The 25,883-nt window shown below is 36.4% G+C and overlaps 2 protein-coding genes across 2 annotated transcripts in view; one reads left to right on the forward strand and one right to left on the reverse strand.

The window, feature by feature from the left end:
• Col4a6 (collagen type IV alpha 6 chain) overlaps positions 1-11,971 on the reverse strand; it is a 274,344-nt gene extending 262,373 nt beyond the window's left edge. The window contains exons 1-2 of the mRNA XM_090326871.1: positions 11,754-11,971; positions 11,505-11,556 (exon numbers count right to left, since the gene is read on the reverse strand). Of these exons, the coding sequence (XP_090182997.1) occupies positions 11,505-11,556; positions 11,754-11,764 (63 nt within the window). The 5' untranslated portion in view covers positions 11,765-11,971. The remainder of the gene's footprint in view (positions 1-11,504; positions 11,557-11,753) is intronic.
• A 1,368-nt stretch (positions 11,972-13,339) lies between these two features.
• The window catches only part of Col4a5 (collagen type IV alpha 5 chain), a 181,203-nt gene continuing 168,659 nt past the window's right edge, over positions 13,340-25,883 (forward strand). Inside the window, exon 1 of the mRNA XM_090326386.1 lies at positions 13,340-13,714. Coding sequence (XP_090182512.1) covers positions 13,634-13,714 — 81 coding nt within the window. The 5' untranslated portion in view covers positions 13,340-13,633. The remainder of the gene's footprint in view (positions 13,715-25,883) is intronic.

The raw sequence follows: 25,883 nt of genomic DNA on the forward strand, positions 1-25,883 counted from the left end.
TTTCTAATAGGGCTGTAATCACAGTAAGTAAGGATACAGAAATAAGAATAGTAATAATATTATAACTAATAATATATTTAATGATTTGTTCTAAGGTCATAGTTGAGACTGTATTTGAATATAGGAGTATTTGGCTCCAACTGTGAAGTTCTTTGCTATTTTTAATTTAAATTGAATTTTATTGTCAGTGTAATGTACAGAGGGGTTACAGTTATATGTGTAAGGTTGTGAGTCTAGTTCTTTTTTTTTTCTATGTATGTGGTACCAAGGAATTGAACCCGGGTCTTCATGCATACTAGGCAAGCACTCTACCACTAGGCCAAACTCCAGGCCCCGTGAGTCTAGTTCTTATTGAACATCGTTACCCTTTCCACTTTACCTCCCCTCCCCATCCCTGAAGTTCTTTATTTTTAACCATTCCTGGAAAAATGAGAAGGGGAACAATCAGGAAATGGGACAAAGAAGCTTGAGCATAGACATATACTTCAGGGTTTGCCTAAATTTTATCCATCCAGAAGGGGAAAGTATGTGTTGAATAAGTCCTCCATGTATAAAGAAAGCCTGGCATTGTGCTGGACAGAGAGGGAGTGGCCAACAGTAACTAATATCAATTGCACCACACACAGAGAAACAAGCACAGACATTCTCCAAAATGCTCTGAAGATTCAAGGAGCAAAAAAAAAATGCTGAATAGGGTTTTTATTTTTTTTTCCTCTGTCCTATTCTCGCTTCATCTTAAAAAATGTCCCAGGGCTGGGGAGTTTGGCCTAGTGGTAGAGTGCTTGTCTAGCATGCATTAAGACCCGGGTTTGATTCCTCAGTACCATATACATAGAAAAAAAGACCAAAAAGTGGTGCTGTGGCTCAAGTGGTAGAACTCTAGCCGTGTGAAAGCCCAAGGACAGTGCTCAGGCCTGAATTCAAACTCCAGGACTGTCTAAAAAAGGTTCTAAGTTCTTCCTTCTACTTCATCCTTATAGTGTTCTACCCATACTGGTTTACTATTTGGCATTTCTTCCCACAACAGGGTTGACAATAATGTCTAGCACATAGTAGGTAGTAAATATTCACTTAAGGAAGGAAAAAAGAAACTATAATAAGTACCAGAAAGTCATAATGAACAGGAGATTTTAGAAAAACAAACTTTGCTGAACTGGGCTTTAAGGGAGGAAGAGTATATTCATCTGTAGAGACAGTAGGTAGGAGATGGGGAAAACAGCATGCATATTTACTCCCATGCTTTTCCTTCTTTGTTCAGCTAATATCCCAAGTGTTACTGGGATGTATATTTGAGATATATGAGGACAGCAGACTCTGAGGTTGGTTGATATGAAGGAGTGGCATGATCATGGTTGTATTTTAGAATAAGTTATGTGGCCTGAAAAGATGATGGTTATCAGTAAAATATTGGGGAAACAGCTGGAGACTGAAACCAGAACTGTCAGTTTGGTTGAAGGGGGTCCAGATAAGAGATGACTTTGAAAAGCCTGATCAGGTACTACTTGTTCTGGATAAGTGAACTTATCTAAATCATTATTTTCCCTGGGATGAGTATATTTGTTCCAGTATTTTATAGGGTACTCTTGACCCATTAAAAAGCTCTCTGATATTTGATAGGGACGGGGGGAAAACCAACACGGGTGGGGGGTAGGGGGGGAGGGAAATGGGTACCAAGACATGTGAAAGGGTATCAATGTATGTGAATTAATGCACCTTCTATCTGGCAAATATCATGTAACCCTTTTACTAATTACAATAAAAAAATTTAAAAAAAAGCTCTCTGATGTCTTATTTTATTAAACTTGAAACACTAAAAATATGATTATTGTGGTAAAAGTGGGACAAAAGATGAAAGATGCCTGAGAAACAGCATAATTGTATTAGACACATAATCTTACAAATGAGAGAATTTTCTGTCACTTTCTATCTCTCATCTTCTCATATACCATTTGACCAAACTGGGAAATGTTTTTTGTGTTGTTGTTGTTGTTTTTGTGGGTCATGGGGCTTGAACTTGGCATACCTAAAGAAAATGGGATCGGAATTTAGCCCCTAAATTTTACACAGTATGTTTGTAGACATGATCTTATCTAACTTTACTGGCCTACAAAACAGCTCAGGAAGAAGGTCTTATTAGTTTATCATTCTGAGACTTAACTGATAAAGCAAGTCAAAAATCTAGGAAGTATACAAAGGTAGCATTCAGCAAAACCCCTATTCTAGCAATATTTCTCTTAAACATTACACCACCAAATTGGGTTCTTATTTTGACCTCAAAGCAAGTGCTATTAGGGTTATCAGTAATTTTAAGATAGAGAAGATAAAGCCAGGTAGGTACCTGTGGCTCACACCTATAATTGTAGCGACTGATGAAGTTAAGGTCAGTAAGTTTAAGTTTGAAGTTAACTCAGGCAGAAAAATCCTCAATACTCAACCAAAAAGCTGGCTGGAAATGTGGCTCAAGTGATAGAGCACCAGCCATGAACAACCAAACCAAGTAAACACAAGGTACTGAATTCAAGTTCTTGTACCAGACAAGAATGATAAACAAGAAAGGCAACTGTGAATCTGTGTACTCACCTGAAAGTAACGTTGGTCATCCACAACATTCCTGGAAGCACATTAGATGTTAAGTGCAGGACCAAGAATGCAATGTTGTCATGTAAACAGGGCTATTTCAATACCACATAGTAAGTGTTACCCAAGAGATCCAAAGAACCTTGGAAACCCTGGTGAAGGGAGAAAAATTCTTAAAAAGTTTGAGTGTGGGCCAGTCACTGGTGGTTCACACCTATAACCCTAGTGACTCAGGAGGCTGAGAACTGAGGATCTCGGTTCAAAGCCAACCAAAGCAGAAAAGTCCTTGAGGGTCATGTTGTCAATTAATCACCAAAAAAATGGAAGTTGAGCTATGGTAGAGCATTAGCCTTGAGCACAAAAGCTTAGGGACAGAACCTACAATCTGAGTTCAAGTCCCATGTACAAATATGTTTGAGTTTGTTTCCTTGTGAAACTGACATCTGATCTAGATATTAAGGATTGAGTAAAATTTCTCTAGGTAGATAGGAGATAATAGACATAATGGAAAGGATATATTACTCTGACAAGAGTACATACCTAATAGCAAAGAGATATGAGAGAACATGACATAGTTAGGGAATGGTATACTTCACACAATAATAGGTCAAAGGATAAATGAGTGTTAAAGAATAGCTACTAGAAAATTGGCAGTGATGGCACTGAAATTGTTAGAATTGCTGAAGAAAATTAAATTATATATACTTCAGTTAAATGATGTGTCATATGTATATGAGTTTTCGAAGGAGGCCTGGCCAGAAGAAATACATACATAGGACCCTGGATCCATAGGTTGGATCAGATAACAAAGGTCCTTGAATTGTGCATTTTACACTAGATGAAATAGTAAATCAAACAAAGGTTTTAAATCAAGAGATAACTTAATTGGATTTGTTGTTAGAAAACAAGCGTGGTGACAAGGTAGATATTAGAATGGAGTGAAAGGTAAGAATGCTGGCATGGAAGCTATTGATATATGATGATGAAGTCTGGAGGCCACACACTATCAATGGCAAGTCAGCATATACAGATTTTTTGTAGTTAATGGAACTCACTGAGCAGAAAGCAGACAATGAGAGTTGATGATTGATTATGTAGTTTCCTGCTGAAATAGGGTAGATGGAGATAAAGAGAAAGATAAAATGATAGCAATGTGTAGTATCAACAGAAGTAGTGAAAATAGCTTTATCTTCAGATACACTGTGTTTGGGGCAATAACATAAAAGTAGTTGGTTTGAGTTGAGCACATGTACTAAACTCCATCCACCTTTTTTAAGAGTTTTGTAGAAAGATAGGTACCAGGACTTAATAGAAATTGGAAATACAACTTTGGAGTTCATTAGAGACATTGGGGCTAGTGACATAAATCTGACAGCTACCAATGCACAAGAGGCATAGTTAAAAATCTAAAATCACTGTCATGAATGTGGGAAAAGATGAAATGCTGCAAAAAGCTACCATTTGGGACATAAGCAGATACACTCTGTAAGTTCTTAACAGGAATGATCTTGTCTAACTTGTTTTATTTATGTTACCAGTACCTTACATACTATTTGGAATACAGTGATTGCTCAATAAATATTTGTTAAATAAATAAAATGTTTAAAAGTTCGGAGAATTATAAGACATGCAATTAGCCATAGTGTTGGGGAAAGCAAAGTATAGGAAAGGAGGCTTCGAAATAATTGGAAAACAAAACAGTAGGAAAGTCACATAGGAAACTATAAAGAACCCATTGGGCTTGGTAGTGAAATAACCATTAGTAGTTTGGAAGGGTAATTTTGGTGGAGTAGGCTCACTTTACTCTTCTTTAACATCCATTTAGCCTTCAATCTATTATTGTGTAGACAGTTTGGTATTGAAATTCCTCCTGCACTGTTCTCTCTGCTAAGAAGTGTTTTTGCTATACGGGGTCTTTTATTATTCCATATGAAATTTTGAATTGCCTCTTCTATTTCTTTAAAGAATGACATTGGGATATTGATGGGTATTGCGTTGAATTTGTAGAAAGCCCTTGGCAAGATTGTCATTTTCACAATATTGATTCTTCCAATCCAGGAGCATGGGAGGTTTTTCCATTTCCTCAGTTCTGCTTTAATTTCCGTTTTCAGGATTTTTAAGATTTCATCAAAAAGGTCCTTTACATTCTTAGTTAAGGTAATTCCTAGGTACTTTATTTTCTTTGAGGCTATTGCAAAAGGAGTTGCTTTTCTAATTGTTGCCTCATTCCTCTCACTGTTGGTGTAGAGGAAGGCAGTTGATTTTTGAGGGTTGATTTTATACCCTGCTACCCTTCCAAAGTTTTGAATCAGCTCAAGGAGCTTGGGCGTAGAGTCTATAGGATTCTTTAAATACAGAATCATGTCATCTGCAAAGAGGGAAAGTTTTACTTCCTCTTTCTCTATTTGGATCCCCTTTATGCTTGCTTCTTGCCTTATTGCACTGGTTAGGAATTCTAATACTATGTTAAAGAGGAGTGGAGAAGAGTGGGCATCCTGGTTTGGTATTGAAATTCCTCCTGCTTTAGACACTATTACAGAGCTATAATTATCAAAACAGCTTGGTACTGGCACAAGACCAATGGAATAGAACTGAAGACCCAGATATTAAACCACAGACCTATGGCCACCTAATTTTTGACAAGGGAGCCAAAAAATAGAATGGAAGAAAGACAGCCTCTTCAAGTGGTGCTGGCAGAACTGGTTAAGCACATGCAGAAAACTAAAGTTAGATCCTTCTTTGTCACCCTCTACTAGAATTAACTCCAAATGGATCAAAGACCTGGAGGTAAAAGCCGACACTCTGAAAACTTTACAAGAAGGAATAGGAGACACACTAGACCTCCTTGGCACAGGTCGAAACTTTCTTAATAAGGACCAAGAATCACAACAAATCAGAGAAAGGCTGGATAAGTGGGACTGCATCAAACTGCAGAGCTTTTGTATGACAAAGGACATAGCTAGTAAACTAATCAGGAAGCCTACAGAGTGGGAGAAGATCTTCACCAACCAAACAACGGACAAAGGCCTCATATCTAAAATATATCAACAACTCAAAAAATTGAATCACTCCAAAACTAATCTACAAAGTAACATCCATCCCATTAAAAGATGGGCCAAAGACTTAAAGAGAGTCTTCTCTGAAGAAGAAACAAAAATGGCCAATAGACACATGAAGAAATGCTCAACATCTCTGGTCATAAAAGAAATGCAAATCAAAACAACTCTAAGATGGCAGTTCCTCAAAAGACTAAACATAGAGCTCCCCTATGACCCAGCAATTCCACTACTTAGCATTTACCCAATCATCCAGAAACAAAGACATACTAAATCCACCAGCACAACAATGTTCATTGCAACACTATTTACCATAGCAAAGATATGGATTCAACTTAGATGTCCCTCAGTTGATGAGTGGATCAACAAGATGTGGTATTTGTACACAATGGAATTCTATGCTGCTGTCACAAAGAATGACATTGTCCCATTTGTTAGGAAATGGAAAGACTTAGAAAAAAATCATATTAAGTGAAGTAAGCCAGACTCAAAGGAACTTAGGCTCAATGGTTTCCCTCATTCATCATAATCAGTAGAAACCTTGGGCTCTCCTAGCAGAGATTTGCAGTAGAGCAAAACCTTGATACAAAAGGCTATATAGTAGGACGCTAAATGAAAGGATCTCTAGGACATAGAAACATAAGCCATATAATGAATGATTGTTGTTCTTAAGGTACTTTGTTATCTCTCATCTCTTTTGCTGTCCCTTGGTTATCTCATATTGTTACAGTATCTCACTTCCTTACCTAATATATTGGATATATTTGTGTTTGGTTATTTGAAATGGGATAGGGAAGGGGGGAAAACAAGATGAGGGGTGGGGGTCGGGGGGAGGGAAATGGGGGCCAAGACGTGTGAAAGGGTATCAATGTATGGGAATTAATGCACCATCTATCTGGCAAACATCATGTAACCCTTCTATTAATTACAATAAAAATATATGAAAAAAAGAACAACAATCACACAAGATTTAAAAAAAAAGAAGAGTAGACAGTTCTGGGAAACTGGCAGAGATGATATTGAGACTTTTAGAGTTACTGAAGAAAACTAAACTCTATATTTTATTTTGGGTTTTGTTTGGTATTTTATTTTTGGTGTTACTGGAGTTTGAACTCAGGGATGTATTTTTCACTAAATTTACTTTTATAATGAAAGAGATTTCAATCCTGTTTGTAGAAGAATAAATTTAAGAAGATAATATAGTATATAATTATTCCTAGCTAATTTGTCCATCACTATTTTCTCATGGGCATGTTTATCATGTCTTATATTTATATTTCATTACAGTTTAAAGCTAGTAAAAGCTTTACAGTCTGTCTCAATGGGGCATGCATTTGGTTTAATGCTACCTACTGATTTCCAGATATGTTCTTTCTACACATATGTGTATATTATCTTCCATGTAGTAAAGGACAACTCAATATTCAATATTCCACTTATGGATGCAAAAGTATGGCATAATTCAAATGAGCAATATAATCCAAACTGTCCAAGTCAGAGCCATATTTAAAGGTACATGATGCAAATAAGCAATAATTGATATGTTTTGATAATTGAGTTAATCCCTATCATTATTATATTAATGAAGTGATTAGGTCAATGGCATACTATTATTTCTTTTCCTGTTTTAAATATTTTTATTTTAATCTGTCATTAGTAATGAAAATATATTATTATCTATGCATTATCTATGTAACTTGATGGTATGCTCATAAATTTATGTCAGTATCAGTCAGTTATTCTCTGTTAACATAAACATATATAACCATTCTATATATTAAAATCATTCATAACAAGCAAGCAAAATGGAAGTTTAACATTTCAGAAACACTTCCAAGACATCTCTGTCCCTCTGGTAGTATTGGGAATTGAACTCAGCAATTCACATTTGCTAGACTGGTACTGTACCATTTGACACATGCCTCTATCTTTTTCACTTTGCTTGTTTTTTTAAGAAAAGGGTTTCCTTTTTTTGTCAGTCCTGGGGCTTTAACTCCGGGCCTGACCATTGTCCTTGGGTGTTCTCAAGTTTAGTGCTCTACCACTTGAACCTCAGAACCACTTCTGACATTTCTATGTATGTGGTACTGAGGAATCAAACGCAGGGCTTCATTCATGCTAGGCAAGCACTCTATCACTAAGCTACACTCCCTGCCCAAGGGTTTCATTTTTGCTCAGGCTGATCTGAATCATGATTCTTTTACACTTCCTGCCATAGCTGGGATGACAGATGAAAACCCACACAGAGCTATTGGTTGAGATGGGATGTCATGAATATTTTTCCTAGGCTGGCCTAAGGCCAGTATTCCTTACCTCAGCTTCCCAAGTATCTAGGATTATAAGAGTCAGTCATTAGTGTTCCTCTTCATTTTAAAAGTAGGAAAAGGCTTTCTGCAACTCTGAACTCTCTTAAAAATATATTCATTGGGTCCAGAAGTTTGGTCTAGTGGTAGAATGCTTGCCTAGCATGCATAAAGACCCGGGTTCGATTCCTCAGCACCACATACATAGAAAAAAAGCCAGAAGTGGTGCTGAGACTCAAATGGTAGAACACTAGCCTTGAGAAAGTCCAAGGACAGTGCTTAGGCCCTGAGCTCAAGGCCATGACTGGCGCATATACACACACACACATACACACACACACACACACACATATTAATGACTCCTATAATAGCAGAATAGTAGAGTGGAAAGCAAACTGGCTAAATTACAATTTTAAAGAAAATGGTTGGTATTTTAAACTTTGACATGAATATGGCTAACAGACATGATTTCACTCTTTTCTCTCCTCCACATCTAAATGTCTCCTAATGGGTCAAAGCCTTTCAGTATAGTTGGTTTTATTAAAGTCTTTCATGGAAACACATTTGGATATGGACAAAATGAGAAGAAAGCATAAGGACCATGACTACTTTAGGATGGACTTCATCCTCAACACAATGGACTATGGTGAAAGCTTGTATGTTTCTATTTTTCATTCTAACAAAATGAGGTATATGAAGATAATTTATCATTTGAATTGAATATCCAGCAGAAGACTGAAGGTTTGACTCAAGTGGTAGGATTTGCACTGGTTAGGCAGGTAATCTAAGTTCAAACCCCACCACAGCTACAGAAATAAAGAGAATATCAAGGAGAACATATTATTTATTTATTTATTTATATATTTACTTATTTATTTTGCCAGTCCCGGGCTTGAGCTCAGGGCCTGAGCATTTTCCTTGGACTTTCTGAAGGCTAGAGCTCTACCACTTAAGCCAGCCTCAGCACCACTTCTGTTTTTTTTTTTTCTATGTATGTGGTACTGAGGAATCAAAGCCGAGTCTTCATGTATGCTAGGCAAGCACTCTACCACTCGGTTAAACCCTGGGTTCAAGGAGAGTATATTTTACTCTCTTTGATGAAAAAATTCTATATAGAATTTGATAAATAGATTGAAGCTATCTTTAATGAATGTTTTCATTTCTATGCTCAGTCTAACATAGCCTCTTAGTCAAGCACTTAATGAAAGACAATTCCCGATATTCTGACATTCTAGGCTTTCATTCTGTGCAAATAGTTTACCTGAATGTACATCATTTAAAAATTCTAATTTAATGGAAACTTATAATTGGATCCTTGACCTTAATATTTATCATTTCTTTATTTTACATATAATTTTGTTTTTTTTTTAATTCTGAAAAATAGCTTAAAAACACCTAAGTGAGCCAGGTGCTGTGGCTCTGTAATCCTAGCTACTCAGGAGGCGGAGATCTGAGGATCAAAGTTCAAAGCCAGCCCAGGCACAAAAGGACCTGAGACACTTATCTCCAATTAACCTCTAGAAAATGGGAAGTGGCTCTATGGCTCAAGGGTAGGGCAGTAACCTTGAACTGAAGAGCTCAGCGACAGTGCCCAGGCTGCATTCAAGCCCCTTGACCCACAAAAACAAAACACCTAAGTGACTTTACCTTTAACATGTTTATTAACACTATTGTATTATTAGAAACTAAAGTCTGATAGTAAAAAGACCTCATAATGAAATACAGAGTTTCTATCAATCAACTTATTTTTATTATTATTCCAGCAAACTACAGAGAATTTAAATGAGAGGTGAAAAATTCTACAAGCCTAGAGAATAAAATAGAAGTGACACTTAAAGATGAAAACTAGCCAATATAGATGAGAATGTAGTGCAGAGTATACAAAAAACCCCACAATGAAACCCCAAAAAAGTAACTTCTGAGACCTTAACTTTTGATTTTCTTTTCTCTTTACCAAAATAGAAGTACAGACTAATAATGTCAAATATGTTGTGGATAAGTAAAAAGCAATTGAGAAAGCAGTTATGTATTTAAATAATTCACTGGTAAATCTTTATATTTTTTGCCTTAAGGCTTTAGTCTGGCTGTAGTCACAAACTAATATATTAAATGATGTCGTAGAAAATGTGATAAACACAGAATCTACACACAAACCAATGCTTTATTTGGGAGACCCACTTCAATACTTGGATGAATTGAAAACATCATCCTTTGTTACATTCAGTGATAGTGTCTGGAAATCTTCAGCTATCTAGAATGATCTACAGTGCTTTTCCCAAAATACACTGAATAAGATCAGCTAGAGCCTCAAGGTATTCTGCCCAAGCATGGCATTTTAGCAAGTGGCAAGACTCTTGGATAAATTGTTAAGTAATGAAAACCCGACATTTTCAATAAATGTAGTATTGAGCCCCAAGGTAACTCATATCTAAAGTTGCATCCTGGAAGAATCAGAGGAAAGTGCAGAGAGCTTTTAGATCAATATTTCTTTTTACAAAGTTGGATAAACTTAGGTAAGAGCTAATATTCTGAGTTGACGGGCTACAGATTATCCTTTTGTCCTAAGAAAAATCACTTCTCACTATTTTACTTTTGAAAGACATCATATGCATAATAAAGTTACACATTTTTGTAAGCATGGGATGTGATTATATAAAGTTAATTTATGGCTTACAATTAACATTTTAGAATGCTGAAAATATTGGAAAATGCCTATCAAAATGATCAAAACTCATAAGACAAACATTTCAAATATATATTTATCTGTCATCTATCACTGTGAAACAGTACTGAATATTTGAAAAATGTCACTATTTCTACCAGAGTAAGTAGGCAATGCCCCTGGAAACCTGAGATACTCCACCTTGGTGACATTTCCTTGGTAATTCCACTGGAGGATTTTCTAGTTTCTGAGATTCATTAAATTGTTCTTGAACATATGTCTACAAAAATTCCTTTGTCCACAAAGGAATATATCTAAACAGTTGGTGAAATGTTCAGTTTTAAGATTTTCTTAGTGTACTTAAACACTTCAAATTTTAACCTATCGATGATGCAAAATATCAGTAAAAGGAAACACCATACAGAAATTAGACATCATCTGTGATTCCTTGTATACTTGGAAGAACTTGAAAGCAAACCCTAAGTTCAATTTCCATAAGGTTTATGGCATTTTCCATCATTGGTCCTTTACTCCCACTCCTAGTTTATATGTCAATTCATATTTCTGTAGGTTATGGAAAATTTTATTTCTTTTGCTGTGGACATAGATGCAGAGGAAGTCATCAGCTGTGACTTATCAGACGTTCTCTGGAACAGATTCAGAAATGTGTGCATCTTGGGTATTCTAGTTTTATTTCCCCAGCCCACTGAGGAATACAGGAAGATGCCTGTGTCCCAAGGACATTGCCTATGGTGCTTGCTGTTCCTCTCCATAAACCATATTCCTACTAGAAAGGAGAGCAGCATGAACTCCCTTTGCAACCCCCCAACACAAACACATGAAGTGGAGAATGGGCAAAGGGCTCTAAAAAAAAAAGGGAGGGACAGAGGTCAGGAGAAGACTTACTGCTTCTGCCAATTCTTTGCTCAGACACAAGGAAACCAGAAGCAGCCAGAACCTATAAAGAGAAGGAGAGTGAGTAACATGGGCTTTCAAGATTCTAGGATCCTCTGTTTGCCAATAGTCCCCTCCAACTCCTTTTTGATGCTTGCTCCCACATTCTATGCAATGACAGAAGTGCAGGTATAGTCCCAGTCAGAAAAAGCAGTACGAAATAGGAAAGAGAAAGGGGGCTCCAAGCAGTTAACAGCTCACCCAGGGTGCATGCTTGCGGCTCCTCCAGAACTGGGTCCCGGGAGACTGCTATGCGGCTGTGTGGCGCTGGCTCATAGGGACTCTGTTGATGCTTGGCGGCTGTTTTCTTGCTCAGGACAGGGTAAGGGGGAGAAGTGGCTTAGTTTAGAAGAAATCAAAACAAGCTTCTAGATAAGAAGTGTCCCAAAGGGAAACACGCTCAGCGGTGCCCGCTACAACTTGCTGCACTCAGAAGATAGTTCCATGCGCCAGGAGAGGAAGGAATGGAGGGGAAAGGGGCGGGGCTTGCTGCTGTCAATCACCCCTCCCTACCTTGTGTAGCCGGTGTGTTTTAGGCACTTAGGCACACACAAGTATTTCCCAGCTTTCAGCTCAGGCCTCTAGAGATTTGTACAGTAGGATCTAAGTCTGTAAGCATCACATTTGCCCCAATCATTCATTGTGAAGTCACATATGAATAACAAGGCATAGTAGTGCATACACAAATGGCTCCAAAGTGCCCTTAAACAAAAGCCCCAAAACATACAACTCTATCCTAATTGTAAATTAAGCACTTGGGACAGTGACGGGGTTCTCTGGAATAGTGAATCTGCTTATTTTAAGGTCAGTAGAACTTAAGCTGAATGCATCCATGTCAGACCCCAAAACAGAAAAAGTTTAAAATGGTTTATGCCATATATTCAGATAAACAATCCTTCAGAATATCTGTATTAGCAGATTAAAAAAAAAGACTCTCCAAAAAGTGCACATAAAGTTATTTTCTGGGTCTCTTGGTACTTTTAAAAAACACCAGAAATTTTAAAGTAATGTTCAATTCTACATTGTTCAGGAGATAATGATCCAACTGCGTTTAACTCTACACATGTATTTCCAATGAGGTGTTTATGTTTATTCTAAGAAAAGTCTAGAAATGTTAATTTCCTGCTATAAATCCAACTGAAACATAACTGACAGCCAATACCTTTTATGTTAGGTTAGTATACAAGGCATATAGATAAAATATGAACATAGATAAGTCAAATATGTGAGTGTATTATAAGATATTCAACTATATAACGATTACTAACCTACAGAGTGCTTTCAATGTTATATGTCCCTCACACGCATGAAATATTCTTGCTCATTTATATGTCCATGTTCGTGCTTTATACATATATGATTCCAATATTTTCATATCTTCATGCTTCTACAATGAAATTGTCCTGTAAACAACCTGTAGGAAAAGACCACTAGCCCAGAGAAATGAGATCAAAATTTGTTTCTAATGATTAACAATAAAATGCTCAGCCTCTCTGAGATCCATCCGCTGAAAAAAATAGTTCCACCTCAGGTCTATTTATAACTGACTTTACTATTTACACTAACTAGACTAGATTGGGAAGAGTATCATCCATGAAATGTGTAAGTGGACGAATAATTAAAAACTCCCTGGTTGGATTCATAGTTTTCAGTCAACTGGCTTAGAAGTTTCCCTCCCCTAAATAACTGAGCTTTACTCCCTTGCAGGTTGCAGAGGCCTTCCTCAGCAGTGGCGGAATGATATTCAAATTCCCTAGGGCTGTGCGAGGAGGCGGGGGAGTCGACGAGGGAAGTAGATCTGTGGGACAGAGCGCTGGAAAAGTTCTCAAGTCTGAACGCCTCAGAAAAGTGCTCCTGTTTAGCTCTGCTTCGGGGAGTGGTGGGGGGGAGGGAAGAAAAACTTTTTCTTTTCTCCCCTCCAAAATCTCTGCTTACTTTAAAAAAAAACCCAACTTCTTTCTCTTTACTCAAGTGGACCGGCACAATTGGGACACCCCTGCTGTCGCTCTCCGGCTCTAGCTTATTATGTCAGTCGGCAAGACGCAGTTGGGGACTTCGTGCGGGTGCTGAAGCGGACAAGTATGGAGCTGCGTGGAGTCAACCTGGCTGTCGGCTTGTTCTTACTGACCCTGAGTCTTTGGAGACAGCTGGCTGAGGCTGCGGTAAGTTCTAACATCTCCCCCACCCCCGCCCGATCTCAGCACCCTTACACTGAAACCACTCCCGGTTCCTTTACCTTATGGCTTGAGATCAAATTTCTTTTTACTTGTTTGGGAAAACACATTATTTACAACGTCAGTACAGGGAAAATTTAAAGCGTTTAGAAATACCTTTTCTGAAGCTATGGCTACGGTCAGAATCTGGGTTGGAGGCACAAATTACATGAGACTTTGATGGATATTTAAAACTTTTTCCTCCTTTCCTTTGATCTCGGGTGTTTCCCTTCTGGGTAGGCTTTTCCTTACTTGTACCAAGCACACAATCTCCTTAATCGTTACTTCGAGTTTAATAATTTGGCTCTTCTAAATTCAACCTTCTAATATAGTGTTAAGAGCTAGGATAAAGTTCTTTGCTCATTCTTTAAGAGACATAAACTTACCTTCCTTTCAGCTCACAGGAGCCTCTGAACTGAGTTCCGCTCCAGACATCCTTGCTATGCAAATACTAACTAACCCTTGAGTCAGGTAAAAGAGATGGCCTCAAGCTTCAGGCCTTTTAGGTTTGTATTGTTCATGTTGCGTTTTGTTTTGTTTTCAGCTTTTTAAAAAACATCACTGAGACACTAGAACAACAGATTTTGAGGAACACCTGTTTTAAAGGAAAAGAGTTTTGCTTTTTCAAAGAAGAAAGACATTTCTTGGTTCCAAGATGAACGTGTGAAATGAGAGAGCAAAAATTTCCACTTTGGTTTGGGAATGTAGAATTCATTTCTTACTGTATCTCTTAAACAATTATCTACCCACTGTGGCTTTCACCCTTGAGAGGAGTGAATGAATGGCTATATTACAAAATATTGTACCTTTGAGCCCATCATCTTTAATTTCACTTACTCTCCAAAGAACAAGTGTATGGTAACAAATTATTTAAGTGTTACATATGCGTGATCATAAAGAGTGCTTTTAAAAATACTTTACTATGACATCCTGGTGTAGGCCTTTACATGGTCAAATGACTGTTCTTTATGTACAGCTGCTATGTTGTAGCTTATCTGGGTCAATTTTAAACTTTGTTGTCCAGCTTCACTATAATATTCATCATGCCCCAGATCTCTGCTCTCATCCTGTTGAGAAACTATGTACTCAAGCAATGAGAACTACTTCGTAAGTAAACGCAACATATTTACTGCCCCAAATCTACTGGGGGAAAAAAAAACCATTCATACCAAATACTTTAATTTGTGCATCCTGTAGTGCAAACAGATAAGTGATTTAACTTGCCTTCTTTTGGTACAGAGGGATAAGCTTTAGCCAGTGAGAACTACAGTCTGTTGGAAAAAAACTACAATTGAGCTATTGAAAATAGTTTCTTTTTTAAAAAAAATCTTGGTACTCACTGCTCTTGGCAGTTGGCCCAAGGGCAAAGATTTTTGAATGTTTCATTTAATATCTGTCTTTGTTTCATTTGGTCTTGTTACCAATGGTTGTGTACGTCACATTACTGATTCTACTGGTGTATGTGGTGATAGCACATGCTAACAGACCAATTTGTATCAAAAATGAATTTTTTCATGATAGAATTCAGAAGCAAGATTGTTCTCTTGGATTATTAAAACTTTCACCAAGTAATTCATTTTCCCCTTTTGATGTAACTTAGTTCAAGCCCCTGGCAAAGAGACACAAAGGGCCTGGGAGCTGTCCTTCAGCTTTTCTGCTTAAGCTAGCACTCTACTACTTAAGCCACAGCTTTACTTCCAGCTGTTTTTGGTAGTTAAAAGAGTTTCACAGGCTTCCCTGCCCTGGCTGGTTTTGAACCATGTTCCTGAGATCCCAGCCCCTTGAGCATCGACAATTACAGGGGTGATTACCTGGATCTTCTACAACTCTTAAAAGACAACTTATATCCCATTTTCCTATCATTGAATATTGTGCTTCTGTTAAGGCAATGGATTTTCTTTTCCTGCTTCACACACAAATACATGAAAGTTCCAATCATCTCAAAAATACAAGCGGGATCTGCTCTCCATACTAGTGTTAAGGATATTGGTGACCTTCTTCAAAGTGAAACTGGATGGTACTGGGACTAGCTGTGGACTGAAATAATCTAGTATTGACCCTTTTTTATATTAGGAAGAGTGTTGCTGCTTAAGTTTGTTTTATCTTTTCAGTTATGTGATTTCTTTATTGCTATAGTGATTCCAAATTTGGATATTACAAATACACAAAAGAACATTCTTTTCTTTTTTTTTAGGTAGAGTGTTGATTAGGTGTATTATGCTGAAGAGCTAGTGGCACAAGAACAAGACAGGTGTGGGCTGAAATGATCATTCATAGTGATAAAAAATGGCATGAGCATTAAGACACTTGTTATATACCCCAGGCTGGCCTTGAACTCAAGATTCTCCTGCCACAGCCACTACAGTACTTGTGATTGCAAGAATGGGCCACCATACCTAGTAGAATAACATTTTCATAATACAACTAGTGTATTTTTACATTTGACAGTAAGCTATCACTTAGAATTATGGAAATGGATATAGTTTGAAAGCTTATACTACTACTGCTAAACAATTTTCTGCCAAATAGTTGATTTCTCTAATTTAGACATACTTTGTATCAGTAAGTATACTGCTCTATAGGAAGAATTTGCCATCACTGTCTTCATTGTCATATTCATTACATTTTTAGTGCATGTCAGTCTTTTTTTGTGCTGATCAAACCTAGGGCTGTGTTCATACTAAGTACTTGTTCTTCGTGGTTAGTCTTCCTAATAGACCTGCAAGGTACGTACTGTTCTTCCTTTGCAGATGACAAAACTCCAAATCATGGAAATTCAGAAACTTGCCAAAAATTATGCAGGTAGTAAGTTGTAGAGCTGGAAAATTTGAATTCACACAAGTTATTCCCACTTTTTTTTAGTCCTTACCAACTCCTCTATACTGCCTCTTGGGTATGTAGTCTACAGAGATAGGTTTAGTGTTCACAGTATTTGTATCTCTGATACATACTTTTGGATGCAGAATTGTAATAGAAATGATATTGGGAGTTATATCTCTAAAGAAGTTAGAAGAAGCAGCGTAGCATAGGGGAAACAACTTTGCGCTTTAAAAGATCAGATTAATCTGCGTCTATATACAGTGAGGTAGTTTAAATGCTAAAAGACACTGCTTTTGTAGATTGTATGATCTTATGTTATAAATTTTTTTTCAATTAGATTTATTAAGAAACTATCACTTGTGGTAGTTGAAGGAAAAATAATCTACCTGATATCTGATTACTTTCTTTCACAATTCTTTAAATTATGCTGGACTTTTTAGAAATGTGTTGTGAAAAATTAGAGAACATATGAATGGTGGAACATTTTTTTTGCCAAAATGTAAAAGAACAATAGTGAACTGATCAAGTTTAACTGCCTTACTGTACCTAATTCTATTCACTCAACTATCCAAGTACTTTCAGTGTCTTTTTTTTGCAGTGCTGAGGATTGAACCAGATTTTGTACATGATAGGCAAGTGCTCTACCACTGAGTTACAATCACAACCCTGTATCTGTAGTCTTGTGCATCTATTTACATGTTTGTCTCTTGTGATTATATAAGATGTACATTTTACACACATTTGTTGGTGTACTTTGTTGGCACAAGATTTGAGACTCTACCTTGAGTTAGCACAGCAACTTGTTTGGGACACTATCATCCAGTTTATCAACCACAAATCATTTTCTTCCCTTTGTAATTATAGAGGAAGCAGATCTTATAGAGGAAGCAGATCTTATAAGAATATATAGGATAGTATAGTGAGACAATACAGATAGTAGGTTTTCACCATATTATTGCCCAGTAATTTTAGTATTAATTGATGATTCTGGTCTGAATAATTATTGTGCCACTTGCCAAAGATGGTTTTAATTTTCATTTTTTTCTATATGAATTGAGTTCTACCATAATGAACTTTTCATGTTTTACTAATTTCTTAAATTAATATGCATATTTAAGTATTTAGTTCTTTATAGTGTGCAAGTCATAGTTTTACTCTATGGATTACAGCAAATTATGCTCTTATGTTTCTGAGGAAATCACTTGACAAATCATGGAGAAATTGGGACTTTGTTCATGGTAAGCACTTAAGTTTTCATATTTAACCTTTTTTTGCCAGTTCTGGGGGTTGAACTTGGGGCCTGGGCCCTGTCCTTGGGCTTTCTCAAGACTAGTGCTCTACCACTTGAGCCACAGCATCACTTCCAGCTTTTTCTGTATATGTGGTACTGGGGCATCGAACACAGAGCTTCATGAATGTTAAGCAAGCACTCTACTACTAAGCCACGCTCCCAACTGCTCATATTTCATCTTTACAGTATATCTATACAATATATACTGTTATTCCTGATTTACAGATAAAAATGTATAAATCATATTTATAAGGACTAAATGATTTGCAAAATTTGGAAAATCAGGAGTCCCTTTACATTGGTACAGAAACTTATTTTTAGGTAGTCCCACCTGCATAGTCTCTCTCCAATCTGTTGTGACCCTGGGACTCTGTTCAAGAAGTTTTTGCCTGTGCCTTTGAGTTCCAGTGTCTCTCCTATTGTCGTGTAGCAGTTTCAGAATTTCAGGTCTGATATTGGTCTTTGATCCATTTTGAGTTAATGTTTGTGCATGGCAACATATAAATATAACAACATAGACATAAAAATCTATGGTGAGATATATTCTCTATAGACATAATGATATATAGGTTAATATGTATCTAAGAACAAAATTAAAATTAAGCTGAGAATTTGTATGTCATAAATTTATGTGCCAGTGATTGCCTATAGAGATTCCATTCATGAATACTTATTTGTTAAACTTGACATTTGAAATATGATGTAAAAATCAGTTAATAAAAATATTTTAATGAAAAATAAAATAGTGGTAGTAGTAACCAAGATCTGATTTGTTCATTACCATTGTTGTGCATTGTTTGCATTGTTTCTAATCTTTAGATGGAACTAAGAAGAAATATATGTATTTATACTTTAAACACATAGTATATACACACATATATACATGTATGTGCACAAATATCTGAAAAACTATAAATTAATAATGATACCTCTGAGTTCAAGGACAACTGAATAAACATACATCTTTGATATATGATTATCTCACTCTTTTCTTGTATCTCCTTGGACATATTTTCTGGTCTTATCCAGAGTCTCAAAGAGCTACGATTCTAGAATTAGATCTAGAATCGGACTGAGAGCTATGTAACTTGCAGTAGAATATCAATCTCTGATTATTTTCTTACTGTAAAAACATTGAGAAAATGAGAGGAGCTATAGCTATATGTTTTTCCTGATGCATTCATTCTTTGACTCTTTTTCAAGACCTATCATGATTTCTTCCTTCACCTAAGTTTCCTTTTTTACATTAAATATCACAATACACTTCCTTCATTGTAGTTTTCCCAATCTATTGAGCATCATATATATATATATATATATATATATATATATATATTAGTTCTTTACCCATCTCCATCCTGTGGATTCAAATCTTGGCTCAATTCCAGCACAAAGTTTAAAAATTTTTAAGCAAATACTAGTTAAGCAAATGCCAAGAACTGAAGAAATGTATTTATATTATTCTATCTCTAATCTCAGGTATGTGTACTCTCCATAAAATCATTTTATGTTAGACATGATGTATAAAACTAAGAGACAGTCTGCCTTTGTATGCAGTATAGACTGCAAGTAACAATATATTAAAATGAAACTTTTCCTTTTTTCTTTTCAAGATCAGGAATACATTTATTAGAAGAAGAGCTTCTCAGTGTGCCTGCCCTGAATCTGATTATATTTTTTCCATGATTCCGTCTTTGTTTTCTTTTTTTAAAATTGTAATTAATAAAAGGGTTACATGATATTTGCCCGATAGAAGGTGCATTAATTCACATACATTGATACCCTTTCACATGTCTTGGTCCCCATTACCCTCCCCCCCACCCCCCCACCCATCTTGGTTTTCCCCCCTTCCCTTTCAAATTTCAAATAACCAAATACAAATAAATTCAATATATCAGATAACAAAGTGAGATACTGTAACAATATGAGATAACCAAGGGACAGCAAAGGAGATGAGAGATAACATAGTACATTAAGGACAACAATCATTCGTTATATGGCTTTTGTTTCAATATCCTGGAGGTCCTTTCAATTAGCTTCATGCTATATGGCCTTATGTATCAAGATTTTGCTCTATTGCAGATCTCTGCTAGTAGAGCCCAAGGTTTCTACTGATTATGACAAATGAGGGAAACCATTGAGCCTAAGTTCCTTTGAGTCTGGTTTACTTCACTTAATATGATTTTTTCTAAGTCTTTCCATTTCCTAACAAATGGGTCGATGTCGTTTTTTTCTGACAGCAGCATAGAATTGCATTGTGTACAAATACCACAACTTGTTGATCCACTCATCTACTGAGGGATATGTAGAAACTTTTCCTTTTGTCATATCAATTGCTGTTTATAATCCATCTTTGAATATTTGTAATACTTAGCCCATCTAGATTAGTGTCAATATGTGTTTGGTGTTACAATAATTTTATCTATTCAGTTAGCTTGTACCCTATTTGCATGACATTTGTTCATCTAACCAGTTTCATGTTGATTTTTTTTCTCATGACAAGTAATATATATGCTCAAGGTTAGAAATTGGAAAATATGGACTAGTACAGAGAAGAAAATAATCTGCCCATTATTGTACCAGTAGACCAGAAATGGCTTATATTTCTTTTTAATGATTTTTTTCTGTCATGTATATTAAATCTCTTCTGTATATGCAATTTCTCTAAACAATATATTGGTTAAAATAAGTTGGAGGGGCCAGGAGCATAACCTAGTGGTAGAGTGTTTGCCTAGCATCCATGAAGCTCTGGGTTCAATTCCTTGGTACCACATACACAGAAAAAGCTGTGGCTCAAGTGGTAGAGCTCTAGCCTTGAGAAAGTCCCAAGGAAAGTGCCCAGGCCCTGAGTTCAAAGTCCCAGAACTGGCAAAAAATAAGTTGGAATCAAACTTAATACAATTTTGTCTTAATATTTTTAATTATAATGTTTTGTAGTCTTAAAATGATTCCTTTGAAATAATTTAAAAATGATCTCTGTATGTTTGAGGGGGGCAGGGTGCCAATCCTGGGCCTTGACCTTAAGGCATCAATGCTGCCCTGAGCTTTTGTGCCAAGGGATAATGCTTTTCCACTTGACTACCAAAAAGTTGAAAATGATGCTGTGGCTCAAGTGTAGAGGAGAATTTCAGACTTTCTTACTTGGGCTAGTTTCAAACCAAGATGTGCATATCTCAGTCTTCTGAGTAGTTAAGATTACAGGCATGACTCACCAGTTGCCTGCCTTTATAATTTCATATTTAAACACATCACAATTTGTTTTTATGTTTACTTTTCTTGAGACAAATTCTCATTATGTAGCCCATACTGGCTTGATACTTGTTATGTAGTCCACACTAACCTCAAATTTGAAATGCTCCTGTTTCAGCAACCCAGTGCTAAGATAATATCATGTATCATCAGGTTCAGCTATCTGTTCATTTTGGTAAAAATAATTTTTAAAAATTTAATATTTTTCAATTTTTTTGGTTGTGGGACTTGAACTCTTGGCCTGAACATGATCCCTGAGCTCTTCAGCTCAAGGATAGCACTCTACCACTTGTAGGTATAGTGCCACCTCTGGTGGTTAATTGGAGATAAGAGTCTCATGGAATTTTGTGCCTGGGGTGGCTTTGAACTGTGATACTCAGATCTCAGCTCGCTTATTAACTAGGATTACAGGCGTCAGCTACTGGCACATGGCTATTTTTCACTATTATATTAAGTGTTGGCAAGACCATTTTTATTTTATAATTTTTGTATCACGACTTCCTGCATATAGAGTAATGAGTTAGAGGCTATCAGTGTTTTTTGTTTTTGTTTTTGGCAGAACTAAGGGTATTTGAACTCAGGGCCTTCCTGTGCTACCCAGGTCTCCACACAGTTTTTGTAATAATTATATTTGAGGTTAGGTTTTTCTTTTTGCCCTGGATAGCCTGAATGCTGTTTTACTTCTGCTTCTTTATGTCCCTGAAGATGACAAGTCAATGCCACTGTTCCATGTGATTATGCTTGCCTTGTAACTAGGATGACAAACATTCAGTACAAATACCTAATTGTTATTTGAAATAAAATCTCAGAACTTCTGTGTATGAGCTGTCCTTGAACCAGGACTCCCTAATCTCTAAACTCAGCCTATAATCCTTGCTGAGAGGCAAAGTACATGATATGCCATGCAGTGGACTCTATAATGGAAAGTATATAACAATAGTAATAGGGAAGTTATGTTAGCTTTTTAGTAGTCAACGCTAAAACTTTTTGGGTTGATAATAGTTCTACTTTTTAAAGTCCTTTTTAAATTATATTTAACTGAATATCAAAATTGTTCATGCTAATGAAGTACCAAGTTATGTCTTGAAACATGTACATTATTCAAGGCAAGTAAAACATAGGAACTCAAACACTTTTTAATGCTGAAAGCATTGAAAATCTGTTTACTTGTATGTGTGTGTGTGCTAGTCCCTGAGCTTTTGTTTTTTTTTTTTTTTTGCTACTCCTGGAGGTTGACCTCAGTGCCTGGACATTTACCACTTGAGCTACAGCAACACTTCTGGCTTTTTCTGTGTATCTGGTTCCCTGGACTCAAACCCAGAGCTTTGTGCATTCTAGGCAAGCACTCTACCACTAGGTCATGGCTCTGTGGCCTGTCCCTGAGCATTTTGCTCAAGGCTAGTACTCAATCATTTGAGTTACAGCTCTACTTCCAGGTCTTTGATGGTTAATTGGAGATAACAGTCTCTTGGACTTTCCTGCCTTCCAAGATGCTCAGATCTTAGCCTACCTGGTAGCTGGATTACAGGCTTGAGCCACTGGCCTCGGGGTCTGATTTGCTGTTTGAAATGTACAGTGAGTAATGGTTATCTGCAGTCAAGTGTATGGTGAAATAACACTAGAACTTGTTCACCTGTTGCTTGGGAAATTCAAATGCATTTCTCTCCAGAATCACAAACTGTTACGCATTTTTCCAGGTGGCATTTGAATATCTGAACTTTAAGCTTGTGAATGATAGGGATCAGTTCTTGCCAAATTACTTTCCAAAACAGTTTTACCAATTATATTCCTAGCAATAGTGTATATGCGAGCCTATGAGGTGGTCTTAATATTTTTTTCTAATCTACAATGACTATGGAATTGATGTTCAATTGATTGCCAGTTGGTTGGCTGATTTGGTGCTATCCTCTAATGATTTTCTTTTTGAAATGTAATCATTCCACCATTTCAGCTCCTTTTGAAGATAGCAACCATGGAACAGAAGTCATTTTCAAAATATATGCTTGCTAATTAACATAATAAATGAACCACCTTAGCCATTTGGCTCCATCTTTATTATAAAAATTTGTTTTGAATAGAAATAATGCTTGATGCTGTTTTGCAGAGGCATTTTAGTGTGGTTTTTTGTCACGTGGCTCCTTTCATTTTAAGAAAGATTTCTCATTTTATGCATCAATGCTTGAGTTTATTTACCTTCATAATGTGTCCAGGTCCAACTGTTCTTTATTCCTTTAGCAGCTTCTGCTGGTCTTTAACCAAAAGGCCTGTGGTGACATGTGCTATCCTGCTAAAATGGGATCCTTAAATGTCTTATTATTTGCTAAAGATAAGAAAAGCAAATTTTATAAATGAAATGAAATTTTGCAAAATTAAATTTTGACTTGTTCTTATTTTTTAATTTGACCTAATGTAAGTATTGGATTTACTTACTAAGGTACAGTGAAATTAAAACACCATTTATGAGCAAGTATTAATTTGGTTGATTAAATTATATGATTTTTTTTTCTTTCAGTATATGAGTTTGAACTCAATGTCTTTTGCTAATTAGACACTCTACCATTTAATCCATGCTTTCAACCCTTTCTGGTAAAGTTCTTTTTAAGAGAGGATCTTGAGTTTATTCCTGGGCTGATCTGGACCTATGTTTTCCTATTTATACTTCCACAGTCATGAACCACCAAACTCGGAATTGTGGGAATGGAATTGTGGGAATGGAGTCTTGCTGATTTTTTGCCTAGGCAGGTAAAAAAAACCCCAGTGAAACAAAAATCAAAAGTATATATGTTCTTAATCTCCAGGTTTTCAGTGAAATTCATGACAAAATAAAATGACTAAAGTTAGCCATTGTTTTTCATCAGTAGGTGATAATGACAAGTCTCTTTACTCGGTAATTTCTTATATTTATTTATTTTCTGTCTTTTTTGCCATTCCTAGTGCTTGAACTCAGGGTCTGAGCACTGTCCTTGGACACATTTTGGTCAAGGCTAGCACTCTACCACTTGAGCCACAGCACCACTTTCAGCTTTTTCTGTGTATTTGGTACCAAGGAATCAAACACAGGGCTTCGTGCATGCTAGGCAAGGCAAAGCACTTTACCAACTAGGCCACAGTCCCGTCCCCTAACTCTCTAATTTTTATAATTACTATTTTTCATATTGGTATCTGATAATTCCAACTTGCCATTTATTATATCGCAAGTATTTCTCACTCGCAAGTATTTCTCACACTTTAGGCTTTGAAGCAAGTTTTATGTATAGTCTTATTCATTCATTTCATTCTCTTCAAATCATTCAACCAATACTTATTGGCTTCTTTTGGATATAATTTTACAATGTAGTATAGAGTGGCCTGGAACTGATTATGTATCAAAAATGGACATGAATGAGGGCCTACAAAGCATTCTGCCTTTTTTAGGCTTTTTGTAGTTGTCTGGAATGGCAGGCATGTAATGTGTGTGGCTTTTCTAGGTAGTCATTGAGCCTTATGAACTTTCTGCCTGGGCTGACTTGGAACCACAGTCCTAATCTCAGCCTTCCACATAGTTTTAGATGACAGGTACATATTGCTTCCCTGTGAAAAGTGTGTGTTGAGAAAGGGATCTCCCAAACTTTTCTTCCTATGCTGGCATCAAGCTATGATCTTCCCATTCTCAGCCACTCACCGTCTTGAACCAGATAGGCTTTACTTCAGAATTGTTTTTGATAGTGAGTAATAAATTACCGCGCTAATCATTTTAATCTTGTTATAGATCAAATAATAATTGCCTTACATGTATGTTTTCTTACAGGTTTTGTTTCTTATTGCATGTATGGCATTGAGCAAATAAGACCAAAGTAGAGTTACCAGTGAGCCTCTATTGAAAAATAAAGTGTATTGTCTATTAGTCCCACAGGACCTTGTTGAAGAAGAGGAGGTCATTCAAGTTCCATTATCTCACAGTCTAATTGATGTAATAAAATGCATCTTATTTTGAAGAAAAACATATTAATGACTTTATATCAGATAAATTGCCTTTTGGTTTTTTTCATATATTTTTATTGTAATTAGTAGAAGGGTTATATGATGTTTGCCAGATAGATGGTGCATTAATTCCCATACATTGATACCCTTTCACATGTCTTGGCCCCCATTTCCCTCCCCCCCACCCTCACCCCTCATCTTGTTTCCCCCCTTCCCTATCCAATTTCAAATAACCAAATACAAATATATCCGATATATCAGGTAACAAAGTGAGATACTGTAACAATATGAGATAACCAAGGGACAGCAAAAGAGATGAGAGATAACATAGTACCTTAAGGAAAACAATAATTCATTATATGGCTTATGTTTCTATATCCTAAAGATCCTTTCATTTAGCATCAAACTATATGGCCTTATGTATCAAGGTTTTGCTCTATTGCAAATCTCTGCTAGGAGAGCCCAAGGTTTCTACTGATTATGACAAATAAAGGAAACCATTGAGCCTAAGTTCCTTTGAGACTGGCTTACTTCACTTAATATGATTTTTTCTAAGTCTTTACATTTCATAACAAATGGGGCGATGTCATTCTTTCTGACAGCAGCATAGAATTCCATTGTGTACAAATACCACATCTTGTTGATCCATTCATCAACTGAGGGACATCTGGGTTGGTTCCATATCTTTGCCATGGTAAATAGTGCTGCAATGAACATTGTTGTATGTAGTAGGAGACTCAGATTCATTTGTCTCAAAGTCTTTACCTTGTATAGCAATACGTTTGGAGATATATTTTC

Source organism: Megascapheus bottae, chromosome X (assembly GCF_031878675.1).
Source record: "Megascapheus bottae isolate mThoBot1 chromosome X, mThoBot2.hap1, whole genome shotgun sequence".
Classification (NCBI taxonomy): domain Eukaryota; kingdom Metazoa; phylum Chordata; class Mammalia; order Rodentia; family Geomyidae; genus Megascapheus; species Megascapheus bottae.